General features: G+C 38.1%; 1 protein-coding gene across 6 annotated transcripts in view; it reads left to right on the forward strand.

The window, feature by feature from the left end:
• Nucleotides 1–14,924, forward strand: part of C10H19orf12 (chromosome 10 C19orf12 homolog) — a 59,532-nt gene that overhangs the window by 5,281 nt on the left and 39,327 nt on the right. For all 6 annotated transcript variants that reach the window (XR_011143322.1, XR_011143323.1, XM_068956191.1 and 3 more), the window contains exons 3-5: nt 3,198–3,378; nt 10,671–10,821; nt 12,975–13,102. Coding sequence is in view for 4 of the 6 variants with exons in the window: in XM_068956191.1 (XP_068812292.1) it covers nt 3,198–3,378; nt 10,671–10,821; nt 12,975–13,102 (460 nt within the window). In the remaining 2 variants the exon portion in view is untranslated. The remainder of the gene's footprint in view (nt 1–3,197; nt 3,379–10,670; nt 10,822–12,974; nt 13,103–14,924) is intronic.

Below are 14,924 nucleotides of genomic sequence, written 5' to 3' on the forward strand. Positions count from 1 at the left end.
ACTGTCCACTAGCTAACTGTGATACAAGAGGCACTTTGCACATATGTAACACTTTAGATGTCATTCAAAGTAAAAGGGAAGTATACTATTTGAGAATTATTGAAAATAAGGCTGTTCTATTTATAAAACAACACATAAATCTCCTTAATGTTCAATGGAAAAGAAACACAAAAGATATTTGCTGGAGTTTTATCTCTTACTATCCAAATAAATTCTGCTTTGGAGCGTGTAATACAGTAGCTGTTCTCATAGACTTCTACACTGTAAGCTTAAGTTCCAAGAACTTTAATTCAGCATAACTGTTTTCTTTCCACCATTTTAATTAGCTGTCTGATAGTACCGAAATCTGTTTTATATACATATAAATTCAGTAAACACAGAAATCTGTGGTGTTATATTTTTATACAAAAATATGAAAGAAAGCTTTGAGTTAATGCATCTGTAATTCAGCTCTCTGTATTGCAGAACATATGTTGTTCTTTTTTAATTAAACAAAACATAATATGCAGAAGAACATAGTCTATCTGATGGTACCGAAAGAATAACACATTATTAAAATAAGACCAAGAATATTCACTGTAACCCTGGATTGTGGGAGGATAGGAACAGATGAAGTTGCCAAGTGGATATGATAAGTTTAAGGGAAGAGTGAGAAATTCTGGAATCCTCCCATCTGCCTGGCTTGGCCGTGCGTGTGGAGCTAGAGTTCCATAAGGTGTTTGTTTTGTGCACAATACTATGACTAGAGCTTTTAATTACTTTTTAAATAAATTAATTCATTAACGTATCTAATGGAATGATTTGCTTTGTGCAAACTCTGAGCTGTCGAAATAGAAATGTTTCATGGAAAGCTCAGTTTTACTGCAGCGCTCCAATGAATTACTGCCAGGTGGTTCTCCTGGTTTTTTTGGCCCCTAGTCCGGCTCTCTAGAAGCCGAGCGCCTGGAGCCCTGCTCCCAGGTGCCGTGCTTCCCGTGGGTCCTGGTGAGGATGACTCTCGGCTGCTTTGAAGGTCTGGAGTGCTAGTTTGTAGATCCTAACTCCTTGCCCATGCAAGGATGTACCGGTTTTGGTGAAGTCCGCTAAGCTGAGCGTTTTTGAACAAAGGACCGAAGGTTTCCAGGGTTTGTGGCCTGAAGGAATCCCCTGGCTTGGAGGGTTTATGGCATTCTTTTTATTAGTTTCAAATCGGAATAAAACCAGATGTCAAAATGTTAAAGTCCTACAGTGATACTTTTGCCGTGTGTCGCTACTGACCGACTTCACTCTCTCACGTAGAGTGACCTTATATGTGTGTGTGTGTGTGTACGGAGGGCAGAAGGCTAAGGGATTTCTCTTTCTGTTGGTACCTTGGAGAATTCACTGGTTGGGAAAGAGGTACGAGAAGACCATTTGGTCAATTTAGGTTTGTTGGAATACTGCTGACTGCATTCAGAGAAACTTGCTAAAAGTTAGTGATTTAATTTCTGGAAGTCCTGCTGGTTTTTTGGGGGGTGGGGTGGACTGCCATCTTTGCTCTCTGTCTGCCTCTCATCACAGGTAGAGAAGTGCGGACAATAATCGTACAGTGGAATTGAACGTGGAAACACAAAATGAAGCGCAGACATTTTGGCCAGTTGTCATACCTGATTTTCTTTGGTTGGTTGAGGTTTCTCGAGTGGGAATTCTGAGGCACCCAGTGGTGCTTGTAGCATTATATTACTTACTCCATGGTTAACAGGTGTGACCTTTTGTTTTTAAGGTAGCATGTATTTTGTGCATATAAATACTTAGCTGCAAGTCACTTGGTAAAAGTAGCTGTACTCTACATGGTCCTCCATTTCTTATCTTTGAATGTTTGTGGACTTGGACTTACCATATTGTTCCGAGAGAGTATTTACATTCTCAGTTTTCTTTTCCCCTTCTTCCAGAGAAGGTGTTTGGTGTTCATTTATGATGTCTGTGGTTTAGCCTGTAATTCAGCCATTAAATGCTGACTGCATTTTATATACTGCCTTATCTTTTACTGCCAAAAGAGCTTCTACAGTACAACAAAGATTAAAGAAGCGTTATGTATGTAATTTTTAAAAAGGAAAGCTTTCTTCTTGATTCTCTATGTTATTATTAACCCTACTTCTTTATTTCATCTCTGCTTGTATTTAATATTTTTTTTATTTTAAAATACTGTTTTTTCTATTCTGATTCAGTTAGAATGTCTTAAAAATGCAAAGTCCTCATTTTAAGAATTAAGATGTGTGATAAAACTCCAGAGAGAATAGGATTTATTTTCTGTGTGTACGATGAATTTATCTATTAAACTTTTTGTGTTTTCAGATTGAAGCAGGTGAGAAATTTCTAGCTTCTTTTCACATTCTCATTTCAAGTGTAAAACATCAGACTTGAAAGATGTTTCAAGGCTATATTTTCACTCATGTTATTAGTCCTTAATATAATTATATAGGAATTGCAGCTGTTGAGAATTTTTTAGTGTATACTATGCAATTAAAAAAAGTAGAAGGTACCAGATAATGTACAAAGATTTTCAATAAATCACATAAATTATATCAGCAGACTATTTTATAGTTGCTCCATTGGTCTCTAAGTATATGCCCATGTGGAGTGAGAGGTACAGTAGATAATAAATAGTAATATTTTCCTTCAAGTAATTTTAAATCCAGAGTGGGAGAAATACAGATTGTTAATGCTGTGGTAATGCATACATTGGAAATAACAGTTAAAGAAAAATTTCCTTTATTTCTGCAAAATAACACTTATCTTCTGACATTAACTGAATTGAAAATGGCCTTGATCATCTAAACCCTCTGTAATCCAAATACTCAATATTCTATATTCCATTTGGATAATTGAAGTTTGACTCTACACTATTTCTAGTAAGGTATATAATTTAACTCATTTGCCTATAGTTCACATTTTAGGACAGATCAAAGGAAACCTAACTGATGAATGTATAATTGAAATCACATTTATTTCTCTTCATGATTTCTGTCCAAATACCGTGCTGTTGATGAAAGCACTTGTACAAGTGGTTAAAAGCATCAATGCAATTTACTGTAGATAATCCTTCCTTTGAAGGAAAACCTTTAAACTTAGTGTGTCTTCTAATACAAATCTTAACATACTAGTAAACTAGCTGTGTTTTTCAGGTTCCATTTTTTTTCCTCCAGTGTAATCATATTTCTTTATGATAATCTCCACAGGATGGCTTGATAATAGAAAACATGCATGATCTTCCTTACACAGTTGGTCCTGGGCCTGAAATAACAGCAGCAATGACAGTCATTAGTGCTGCAGTGAAACGAACCTGCCCCGGTCTCCCGCTGGGTGTCCAGATTCTGTGCGCTGCAAATCAACAGGCTATAGCGGTCGCTCTTGCGGCAGGTAATGGAAATGACTCATCACTTATTACTGTTGTTTGCTATGGCATTTACTCTCTGCAAATTGTGCATTGTGCTAACATAGATACCATGAAAAATGAGACATGAAGAGCTCACTGTACCCTGAAAAAGCAGAAATTAGATTTTGAGAAAGATGCCTACTTGATTATAATAGATGATACTTGCGCACTGCTTCAGTAGCAGACAGCTAAAAATCCCAAGGCCACTGCCATTGCTTTTGAGGTGAAACCTGTCTAAATGCAATGATTAGTTTAAACCTACTCATGTTTAAAAGCCACCTTTGGCATAACTCTATTTACTTCAGTTGAATTATATTTGGGGATTAGTTCAACCTACTGTGGTTAAGCATCCTGCTTCAGTATCTAATTATACGGTGTTGCTACTACTGCTACCTATTAAAGCTAAGTTTTTGTTGCTTTTTTGTTTATGAATGAATGGAATAAAGCCTTTTTGTATGATAACTAAATATTGAGTATGTTGCTAGCCAAACGACTTAAAATCAAATTGCATTTAGGAAAATTAAATATAAATTGATATATCTTTACTGTTTGACTTGCTAACCTTTCTGTTCCTACCGCCTTCAGGAGCGGTTTGAGTTTTTCATATATAACATTTCCTTATTTAAAGATGGAGGCTGGTCTAATATGGAAGGCTGAAACTGCTTAAATACTTCATCAATTGAGCTAATCTAAAAAAGCTAACAAAATCCGGTTGTATTTTAAGTTTTCAGGATTGAATGCGTGTAGGATACTCAAGATGCATAGGCACCGCTGTGGTGGTACACCACCGTGGTCAGATTGTTAGTGGGTTGTGCATTCCTTCAGGAACAAAATTGATCACTAAAATGGGAGTGTAGTGTGGAGATTATGCATTTCTCTTACTTCTCAGCAATTATTAATGAGGGAGAGAATTCCTGGAGGGCTTGAGTTTTGTTCAGTTCTACTACTGTTCTGCACTGCTTGCTCTGTAACTGGGGAACAGCAGCTAGGAAAGAGCAGCGTTTAATGCATTTCATTGCACTTTTCTAAGAATTATTATCTCAAGTTCACTGAACTAGGAGAGCAAAAAGAAAAGAAGAACCACTTTAAGAAAAGCCATGCTAAACTGAATGCTACTTTGGAGGTAGCAAACCTTTGGTAAGTTTTTCTGTAGTGACTTAGTAGCAACTTTAATATCAATACAATTTTAATGGCCTTTAGAGGTGGCTATTAATAAAGCAAAGCCTGCACATCTTCGCTACAAAAATACTTGCTCAAGGTGGTGTACCAAAAAAAAAAAAAAAAAAAACCCCAACAGATGTGGCATCTCCTGCTACTATGCTGTCATTTCACTTCCCCTGAAGAAATTTTTGTCTTTTTTGGAAATAACCCTTCTGAAGAGAGCTGCTCAGCGAGACAGTAAGTGGTCTTTAGGTGTAGATAACAATTTCCTTTTGTAAAGGGGGGGAAAAAAATCAACAAAGTTCCAGTGTAAGTAGAAGGACCTCATCATCAGTGACGCATGATTATGCTAATAAACATACTGTGGGTAACCAAATAGTAACAGATTAGATGTTTGAATTTCACTAGCATATTAACAAGTTATTGGATAAATCTGAAAATTACAATTATAAAATTGAGGCTAAGAAAGTTTAGAAAACTTCTAAAACTCTTATTTTGTTTCTTTAGGAAATTGGGCACCTAAAGGAAAGAATACCACCAAAAAATGTGCTCTTGTGGGGAGCTTCAGCAAAAGCATGAGACAGTGGCAGGAAAGTAGTGGGGGATCTTGGAAGAAAAGAGGAACCTCTGTGTCTCCTCTACTGGGAAGAAACAACTGTCAACATGAGCAGTTTTTCAGATTATTGAAAAACAGCTGTTGAGCCAAAACAGTTGTTGCCAACCTCCTTCCTGCCCCAGAAGGTTATTGCCAGCTATTATATCAGCACTAAATGCTCTCCGGCCCAGAATGAGCCGAGATCAGGGGTTCAGTGAGGCAACCTGATGGAACAGGTTGCCCAGAGAGGTGGTGGAGTCTCCTTCGCTGGAGATATTCAAAACCCGTCTGGATGTGATCCTGGGCAATATGCTCTAGAGGACCCTGCTTGAGCAGGGAGGTTGGACTGGATGATCTCCAGAGGTCCCTTCCAACCTCAGCCCTTCTGTGATACTGTGATTCTGTTTGCCCCAAAGCTATCCTACAGGCCATTGCTTCCTCCTAACCACAGGCCTTGCTAGCAGGCTCCGTGTTTTCCCGTCACGTCACACAGACAAACATCAGTATGATGAACTGTGGGGAATCTTTTGCTTTCAGATTTGTTTTCAGGAAGTTCTGTTAAAATTTATATAATTTTCCTTTGGTCCTAAAAACTAATACGATAATACTAGCCCATATAAAAATTAATATCAGTATATACACAAATAGTGGGGCAGATTCATGTCACGTATTTCTTAATGTTTGAGTCTTTTCCTGCTCAATTTTTATACTCTTTTAATGTAAAATACAGTGCTATCTATACATAACCACAGACCTCAAAACATGGACATAATACAGTAAAGTACAGTTTTGTATTTATATTTTTAACTGGAAGCCATCTTAGCCTCAAATACTTATTTTTAGAAGAATGCACTTTCTTAATAGTTAATTTTAATGGCATCCCCCAAAGACTGTCTTATCTTCATTCTTTCCTGTTTTATGAAACTAAACTGGCCTTTATGGAGCAGCAAATGGTGACTGTGTCAGAATTTGTTTGCTAGGGTTATTTTTCAATTGGTTCATTATTAACAGGTGTACCATGTGTTTTTAGAGGTGTATAATTTCCTGTTTGTAGATTCTGATTTGATTAACTACATCTGCTTGAGGTTGAAACCAAATGATGCATACAAGCAGGGCTTGAGCTTTTGTAGAAGAGATAAAAATCCAAATTCTCCCTTATTTATTTTTTTGCTTATCAAATATTACTGATTATCATTTTTCAACACTCGGGAATGTCTGGTATATGTTCACTGAGTCTAGGTCAGATTTTGTGCGTAGTGTTAGCTTTTCCTTACTTAACCAGTGCATCATTTCCTGAAGTTAACCATTTTGTATGTTTGAACTGTCTGCTAGATTTCATGTACTCAACGGTGTGTGTTTGTTGACCTACTTCCAAATTACATGGTTTTTGTTTTATTGAAAGTTTGCTAACTATGAAACAGTATTCATATAAGAGAGCAGGACTATTATTTCTAAAGGAATCATTCAAAGGCTTTCAGCTGCTATATATGGTTTTGCTTGCACTAATGAGATGTTCAGCTTGGCTCTAATCTATCAGTGTAGGTCTTTGCAGAGCAAATGCAGAGCCTTTATAATACAGGGAAAATATGCTGATGAAATTCCCTTTATCCTTTTGCATATATTCTATGTTCTCCATTACCAAAATGTGGCAGCGATTGAAAGAACTAAACAACTGGCCCATCATTAATCTAAGGCAGATAAAGCTAATGGTGAAAAGAATTTCCAGAAGTACTGGCGTAGTGGAAGATGTTGGCCTAGCCCTCTGCTGATCTTTGGAGCATAAAACAGTCCCTACAGCTGTCTCTAAGTAATGATACATGGGAACGCTTCCTGTATTTCAGTTACACCTCCGTGTTGTATCTTGACTCCGTGGGGTGGAAAAGCCGAGCACACGGGCCATAGATGAGTTATGGTCTCCTGTTTTGGTCAGATCTTCAGTCTGGGTGATCGGGAGCAAGGACAGTAGCACTCGTTACAAAATGCAGCTTCTCTGCACCTGGATGAGCCTGTGTAACATTCTCCATGAATCAGGATTCAGTCTCTAAAAGTTTATCTTCTGCCATCTCCAGCTAACTGTGAAAGTGCCCTTTGTTTTTTGAGGATCGTGTTACTGAAATCCCGTGCGTCTCCATTTCTGAATTAGTCTTCAGCAGTGATGACAGTTGCTAGCTGATCAAGCAAGGCTTCACGCCAGCTGACACCCAGTTATCTCCAGGTTCTTTTATAATTATGTTCTTGCTATAGGAGAAAGTGTCTGTTCTTCTCCCCAGGAATTCCTCTTTGCTAGAGTGCATGGTAGTGTTTATGGTGGGGTGGAAGTGGGCAGAATTGTATGCTGCCTTTTTTGTTTCTTTAGGTATCACGATACTCACAGTTTGCGGGGAATGCCAGCAGGAAGAGTGCAGGTGCGTGTGCTGTGGGAGCACCTGTGGACCAAGGTAGTGAGCGCCGCAGGCTCTCCAGGCGAGATACTGCCAAGGACTCGGCTGGCAGCGCTGCTTCCCCCAGGCTTGAGTTCATGCTGAGTGGGGAAGGAGCTGTTGCAAATCGATTTCCTGAGTAGTAAAGGGTCTTCCATAGCATGCAGACTCTGTGCCTCCAGCATCAATAGCAGGCAAAGTCAGTATTCCTCAGAGTTTTTATTTTCAGCACAAAATCAGTGTTTTTCAGATTCGTTTTGAATTAGGAAGTCAAGGAGAGCTGAGAGTCAGGATTTACTGCTCATAGGAAATAAGATACCACTGGTAAATTCACCTACAGTATCCTGCCTTTGTATAAAGCAGTTCCAAATGCAGCAGCAGCCAGGAGCTGCTGCCTTGCAGAGGCCAGATCCTGCTTCTATGAAGGCAGTAAATTCTGGCTCCCTGCTCCTTTTCATTTTGTACCTCAAGGAAGGGACGTACTTTAGGAAGGGCTTCTTAATGATTGTATCCAATTCACAATTTTATGTTGTTAAAATGCAGTGATATGTACATTTGTAGTGTCTAACATGGGTAATGTAAAAGTCGTATTTCCTCCATTAAATCAATCTTGCAATATTTTTTTGATGCAGCAAAAGAAATGTTTCAATCTCTGATAATTTTTTCATCATCAACTGTCACGGGAAGGAAAAAAGAAATCAAGCTTCCTTGTAACAATTGATAGACCTTCACAGCTGTTTAGGCAAAGCTGTGTTAACTACGGTTAAGTAAATATAATAACAATTACTAGGTTTTGAAAAAGAGACAAACTTTATTTCCTTAAACAAGCCCTGCAAGTGCTAAATACTTGATTCCCTGTTCTTAATATAGTCTTGAACTTTTGTTTACTAGATTTCATTGGAAGTTTCCTGTTCTTGTTTTCCAGTGAGTTTACAAGGGTTTTTTGCTTCCATATAAGTCAGAAATGGAACTGCCTATTAACTATTTAACGGCTATTACTTTTCAACTTGCCAAATGTGAAAATAAGCAACAGTATCATTTCCACAGTTTTATGAGCCTAAAAATGAATTCATTAGTGCAATCCGATTATGGCTTCATAAAAGAGAAGGGTAATGATTTGGTGCCTGCACCATATTACTGTTGGTTAAAATTTGTATCTCAGTAGCCCCCAGAGATCCAGATAGAGAGCACAGCCCTGTTAAACTAAGTATTATCCTAATGTGTAGGAGAAAGGCTCAAATTCCTAAGTTAAGGAAACACATATCAAACATTAACAAACAACATACAAGCAGTGATTTCAATAAATGATATTACTGAATGAATAGCCCTTGTCATAAGGGCCAAGAGACTATGATTGCAGAAAATTTAATGGATTTCTAGATTTGATGGTAGTCTTATAATTGCAGGAGAATTGATTTCTCTTATTTAACTCTGAAATACTCTGTAAACTTCAGTCATTTAAATAAAACAGCTTTTTTTCCTACATAAAGAAATATCAGTCTAGTTTTTCGCCCTGCGTTTCTTGCCAAGTGCCTACTAGTACCTTTGTACTTGTGATAAATTCCTGTCTTTGCACCCTGAGAACGCTCCATGCTTTTTACCTGCTAATCTCAGGACACCGGACAATCCGTATGTGATTTGGCGTCCGTCTGTGATGTGTCTTGTTGGTTGGAATCGGTGTTGCTGAGAGCGATGCAGACTCTCCTCTCTTGTGCATAAGCTTCTGTTTCTGCAGCGTTAGGGCTTCTGAAATGCAACTGAAATTTCACTTTTAAAATAAATAGATACCTTGTCATTTGATAAATGTATTGTAAAGACCTCGTTTCTGTTTATATTGGAAATGTGTTAAGATGAGTCCTCTGCTGCCTAAGCAGGCCTCCAGGAGGTGGACTTGCACCCCTGACGGCTGCCTTCCCACGTGTTTGTTTCCTTGGTACAATGTCAGCGCTAAGTGTGCGGCTCGCTCCAAAACTGGAGAAGCAGCAGAACTTCGGAAGGGCCTGGAATAAAGCTCTAAAGCAAACTCGGAGAACAGGAGAAGCTGCAGAAAAATTAGTGCAGAGCCTTTACGCATTTAAGTGACAGGCGAAATAAACTTCCAGGCTATGGAAAAATTGGAGAGAAGAGTAGAATACTCTAAAGGAGTCAAAATTCTATTCTCTTGTGCCTGACAGCGGTTTATTACACCATAGCCCAAGGCATTGGTGTTTTCGATACAGAATTATTTCAAGGGTGCGTAGTGTTACCAGACAGTAGGTGAATGACCTGTGTAAAGTCACTTTCTGTCCTTAGCCTTCCTCTTCAGCATCCGTCTCACAAAAGCTTCCTCACTGAAAGAATGAATGAACGTGGTTAAAACTGTGTTGCTAAGTCATAACAGAGTTGATGCTCACAGGAAGTTTGAAGTGGAGTGGAAAATGTGCCACTCTTCCCAGATACAGTCTTTCTGTACCTTTGCCACAGCTCAAGAGGTGATTTGTTAATGTGGTGATGTATAGAAAACCCAAGCTACATTCAAGTAGAGAGGTTAAATGTAGGTTATATATAGTGCACCGCAGGCTGTGTTTTCTTGCCTAATTTCCTAAAGAAAGAAGCTATTCCTCTAAGCTATTCCTCTGTTTGCCTCCGTGTCACTTTTTAACGTACTTTTTAACCTGTTTCCCCTTCTCCTCTGGGAAGAGGAGAGAGACCCAAGTTAATGCTCTCTTTTGCAGAGCAGCCACATCATTAGGGCAAAGGAGGCTTTTTTGGCCTGTGCTGCGGACACATCATGGCAAGGGGCAGGGCTCGCAGTGGCAGATGCTGAGCCACAGTGTATGGACTGATGGGGCTGAGAAAGAGGAAGGAACTGTGTGGGCAGGGAGGAAAAACTGGTGCACTGTGTGGGAGAGAGAGGAATTGGAGGTAGCAGGATGGAAAGAATTGCTCAGAGAGAACATGGGTGAGGATAGCGGCTGTAAGATTTAAATATGTGGGAAAGCAAGGTTGGAACAAGTTGTATTGGGACCAAATAGTAAGGGCAGTAAGGTGTTTGGTTGGTTTTAGTATTTCTGTTTCTCAGTCTTCAGTTTTGGATAAAATAGTACTACTTTTTTTCCAGGTCTTGATTTCATCCGAGCTGAAGGGTTTGTGTTTTCTCATGTTGCTGATGAAGGGATTATAAATGCCTGTGCAGGCAACCTGCTACGATACAGAAAACAAATTGGAGCAGAGAACATTCAGATTTTTGCTGATATTAAGAAGAAACATAGGTAAATGCAAGCAATATTTTATATAAATGTTAATGTAACAGTGATCAGATATTTTTTTTCTCCATTTCTGGTTTTGTTTTGTTTTTTAAAATATCTGTTTAGTGTCTGGAAAGTTAATGATATCGGGAGAACTTTATTGTTCAAACAAGGTCTTGCAATGCCATTAGGGAAAATGTTTACAGATAAATTTGCACCTGTAAGTTGCAGGTTGTTGTATCTGTGAAGTTAGCAGTTGTTTAACCTTTAAGATTTGTAAGTGTAGACTGTAAATGTGTTGCATGTCGTATCAGGTGAGATGTTATATCCTTAGCTATATGTCTGTTTTTTAAAGAAATTTTTTGTTTAGCAGGCTAAGCATCCAAGCTTATTTTTAATTATGCAAGCAGTTGCCACATGCAAAGCATCCATATCATAGGATTGTGGCATTTTAGAAAGCTATTCTCTTTTTTTTTTTTTTTTTGCCTTTATGCCAACAATACTGGTTTCTTCTACTTAAATCAATGCTGTCTGTATGCAGATTATGCTCTATGATTATCAAACAGAAGGAACTTGTGACAGATGAATCCAGTTTCTCTTCTGCTCGTATTTTATCATAATTGTCATGTGATACTTTCAGCTATGTAGATGTTACTCTTTTTTTTCCCCAGAAGAATTATTCAAATGTTACATACTATACATGCTAAATTACCTACATACTAAATATAAACATTTGAATTAGGTTATCATGGGCATAACCTGAAGATCTTAACTAACTGATTTTTTTTAATAAACTAATTGTTGCAAAATATAGAGGAAATGATGCAATGTGGTCAAATTAAGTTTTAAGGTTCTTCCAGAGTGGTTTCTTTCTAATTACTTTATATATATATTTTTTGAGTGTTTTTTAAAAATACATTGCATTGCACTTCTTCCCAAAATTGATTGTATCATGTGATCTCTTTTTTGTCTTGACAATTGATAAATTGACATTTGGGTTGCACTCTTTGCTATTTGAAGGGGTTGCTTTTTGAGAGAGGAAAAGAGATCTTTGTTTCAGTGAGATTCCTAAGCTGAGGAGGAGAGGTTAAAGGACTCGTTAGGGGTGTGTTTTTTTTTTTTAATTTTTTTATTTTAGAAATATATACCTGCCACCAAGAGTTGCTAGCCTCCTATTCTCTAAATCAAGAGAAGCTATTTTATAGTTTACTCGTTCCTTTATAGCTACTCTTTACATGCTAGTCTTGTTTCTACCTCATTATGTGTCTTATGTACTTAACTTAGAGCTGCCTTTCTGCAGCTGCAGAAGGGGAATTAGTATAGTGACTTTTGTACCCAGCACCATGAGTGCAAACACCTGCAGAATGAGCATGTGCTGCTGCTCCATACCGGGCAAAGCACGGGCTGCCCCGGGGCGGTCTCCATCCTGGCTCTGTCACCACTTATCAGTGTGATAGATTGGCCGTAGCCATTGGTGTTTCTATATTTCTTTTTAAGTAGAAAGCAGAAGATGAGATATTTAACCTGCAATGACTGGAATTCTTTCAAAGTTTAGAACTACTTAAATTAAAAGTTGCTGTTGTTGTAGGTTTCAGGCAAAGTGCATCATCTGTGTACCAAGCACTGCTGTTTCAAAGATAAGATGCAGGTAACTGATATCAGCAGTAACTGCTACGTGAGGATGGTTCCTGTGACTCTGTTACAGGTAGTGAGCATACTTTGTGTTAGTCGGACTCCACGAAATGAAGTGGAGGGTTAATTCAGTTCTAGGTAACGGGTTCTGATTTATGAATGGCCGAACATCCGCAACTCCCACTTGGAGCCAGAAAAGCTGTGTGCGCTCAGTGTTTCTGAAATGCAGGTGCTCAACATGTCTCAGTTATGCTTGGTAGTTCACATTTAGCGATTGTTGTTTAGAGACAGAGCAAAGACCCAGAGCAATAGGTCAGTCAGTTATGACACTGTGATGGAAATGCTCTTCTCTTTTTTTTCTGTCTCTCTTGTTCATATTGCAATCTTCTCATTTTGATATAGGATGCTTACCTTCTCTTAAAAAGCCTCCTTTCAGTTGTTCTGACAGCAGGGAAGATGAAGAAATGCAGTCTAAACATACAACAAGATGGATAACAAACACGTGTGCCGAAAGTAACCAGAGGGTGCGTTTCCGCTGTTTACAGTGCTCACGCTCTGACGGCAGATGTCAGTGTAGCCGAGACGGCAAAGGCGGCTGAGTTCTTCCTGGCTGATGGGGTCATATTGACTGGAACAGCTACTGCAATGCCCGCCGATCCGAAAGAGCTGAAAGGTGAGAGCTGTCATACGAAGGTCAGACGGCAGGCAGTGAATCAGCTTCTGGATTAATGTAGAGAGAAATCTATATATCTGCTGTGCTTGAAAAAAGGGGGGAAGAAAAGAAACTCTTTCTCTAGACAGTTTGATTTGATACAGCAAAACTACTGTGATTGAGGTTCTATTTAGATTGTCTGTGATGTGTTTCTAGACAACAGTTTGGTGGGATAAACATGAAAATTATTTCAAGCTTTTATAAAACAGAATGATACTGAGGATGACATTTTTACGCAATGAGGTTCAATTTCTAAAAAGTTATAGTATAAGAAAAAGTTGCATCATAGCCTTACTAAAAAGTTAACTAACTGACTAAAAGTACTTTTCAATGGAAAGATGTAGATCTTCCAAAATGAAGGTGGAAGTTCTGCAGGAAAGGGGGCATTTGAATTTGGTAGCATTCCAAACAGTGATACCAGGGAAAATACTGCTTAGAAGATTTTCAGAAAGAATACTACTTCACTGTTAGAAAACTATATGGCATTTACATAATTTTTAAATATTGTGGACTTCTTACCAGGAAGTGAGTTCTGACCTTTGCGGAACTGTTATGTGATTCTTCATATTTTTATACTGGCATAAATTTGAACTGTCTTCATGAAACTGGATTGCTCCCATCCTGGAATTTTCATTCTGTGTTAATGACTAATTCTAATTTAGATTAGTGAATTGAATTTGAGAGTTTGTCTACATAAAGTAGAATGTGTATTTTTTAAAGATTTTACTTGTGCTGACATCATTTAGCGTTGGCATTTAAAGTGCTACGGCAGACAGAGACTTGTATGCAACTTAGATTAGGTGAACTCTAAGGTGGACACCCAGCTTAAAGTATATTCATCTATCTAATCTGGAGTTTTAAAACATGCTAGCTAAAATGTTAGCTAAAACAGATTTTAAAAATATCGCTTTTATTCAAGTGTGGGCAAGTCACGAGAAATATTAGACATCCACAGCTGCCTTTGAAGCAATTTCTATTTCAAATTGCAGTGATCATCTGCAATTGTAGGGATGAATCTGCAAAATTAATTAGTGCATGCTTAGTCAAACTTAAAAAATATTAATACCTTTGCCAGAAATAATTGTTGAAGGAAGATACGGGCTCCATTTCTTTAGCATGTTCTGGTCTAAACCACCCAGTTGCTATTCTTTCTTTGTTATCATGCAAGAAGAAAAAACAAGCGAAAAACATACTTTACTTACTTGTCGTTAGAGACCTGGGCCTCAAGCGCTTAGAATAATGTGAAATCATTCAGCTTTTTTGGTATTTTACCCATATCATATGTGCTTATCAGCATTTAAAAGGCATGTTGAACTTGTCAAAATGGATTTTCGTTTTATACACATTAAACAAACTGTTGGCCAACGAACAGATGATAAATGAATGCACTTCAGTTCATCAGTGTTAAAAATAAAATGATGGTTTAGTGTGAAAACTGGGCTCGTGAATTGGGTTTTTTTCGTTTCATAAACTAGAAATGATACGGAGAACAGATCACGCTAAAAGCTAGGTCTGTTTTAGAGACTGCAAAATTTCATTAGTCTGGAGCTCCATCTCTGCCTTCTATTAATGTTGTCACACTCTTTATGCAGATTAAATTTTAAAAAAATGAATTTAATAAATCTTAGGGCAAAATCCGAGGTTAAATTCTGCTTTCCAGTATGTGCATGCAACCTCCCTTGATTTCATATGTCAGAGAGCAAAACCTGTCCTGTAGGCCCGTAGGTTTTTTATGATAGGACCTCAACCAGACAACACCACGAATTCTGCTTTTCTTTCCTGT

This window comes from Struthio camelus, chromosome 10 (assembly GCF_040807025.1).
Source record: "Struthio camelus isolate bStrCam1 chromosome 10, bStrCam1.hap1, whole genome shotgun sequence".
In the NCBI taxonomy this organism is placed as follows: domain Eukaryota; kingdom Metazoa; phylum Chordata; class Aves; order Struthioniformes; family Struthionidae; genus Struthio; species Struthio camelus.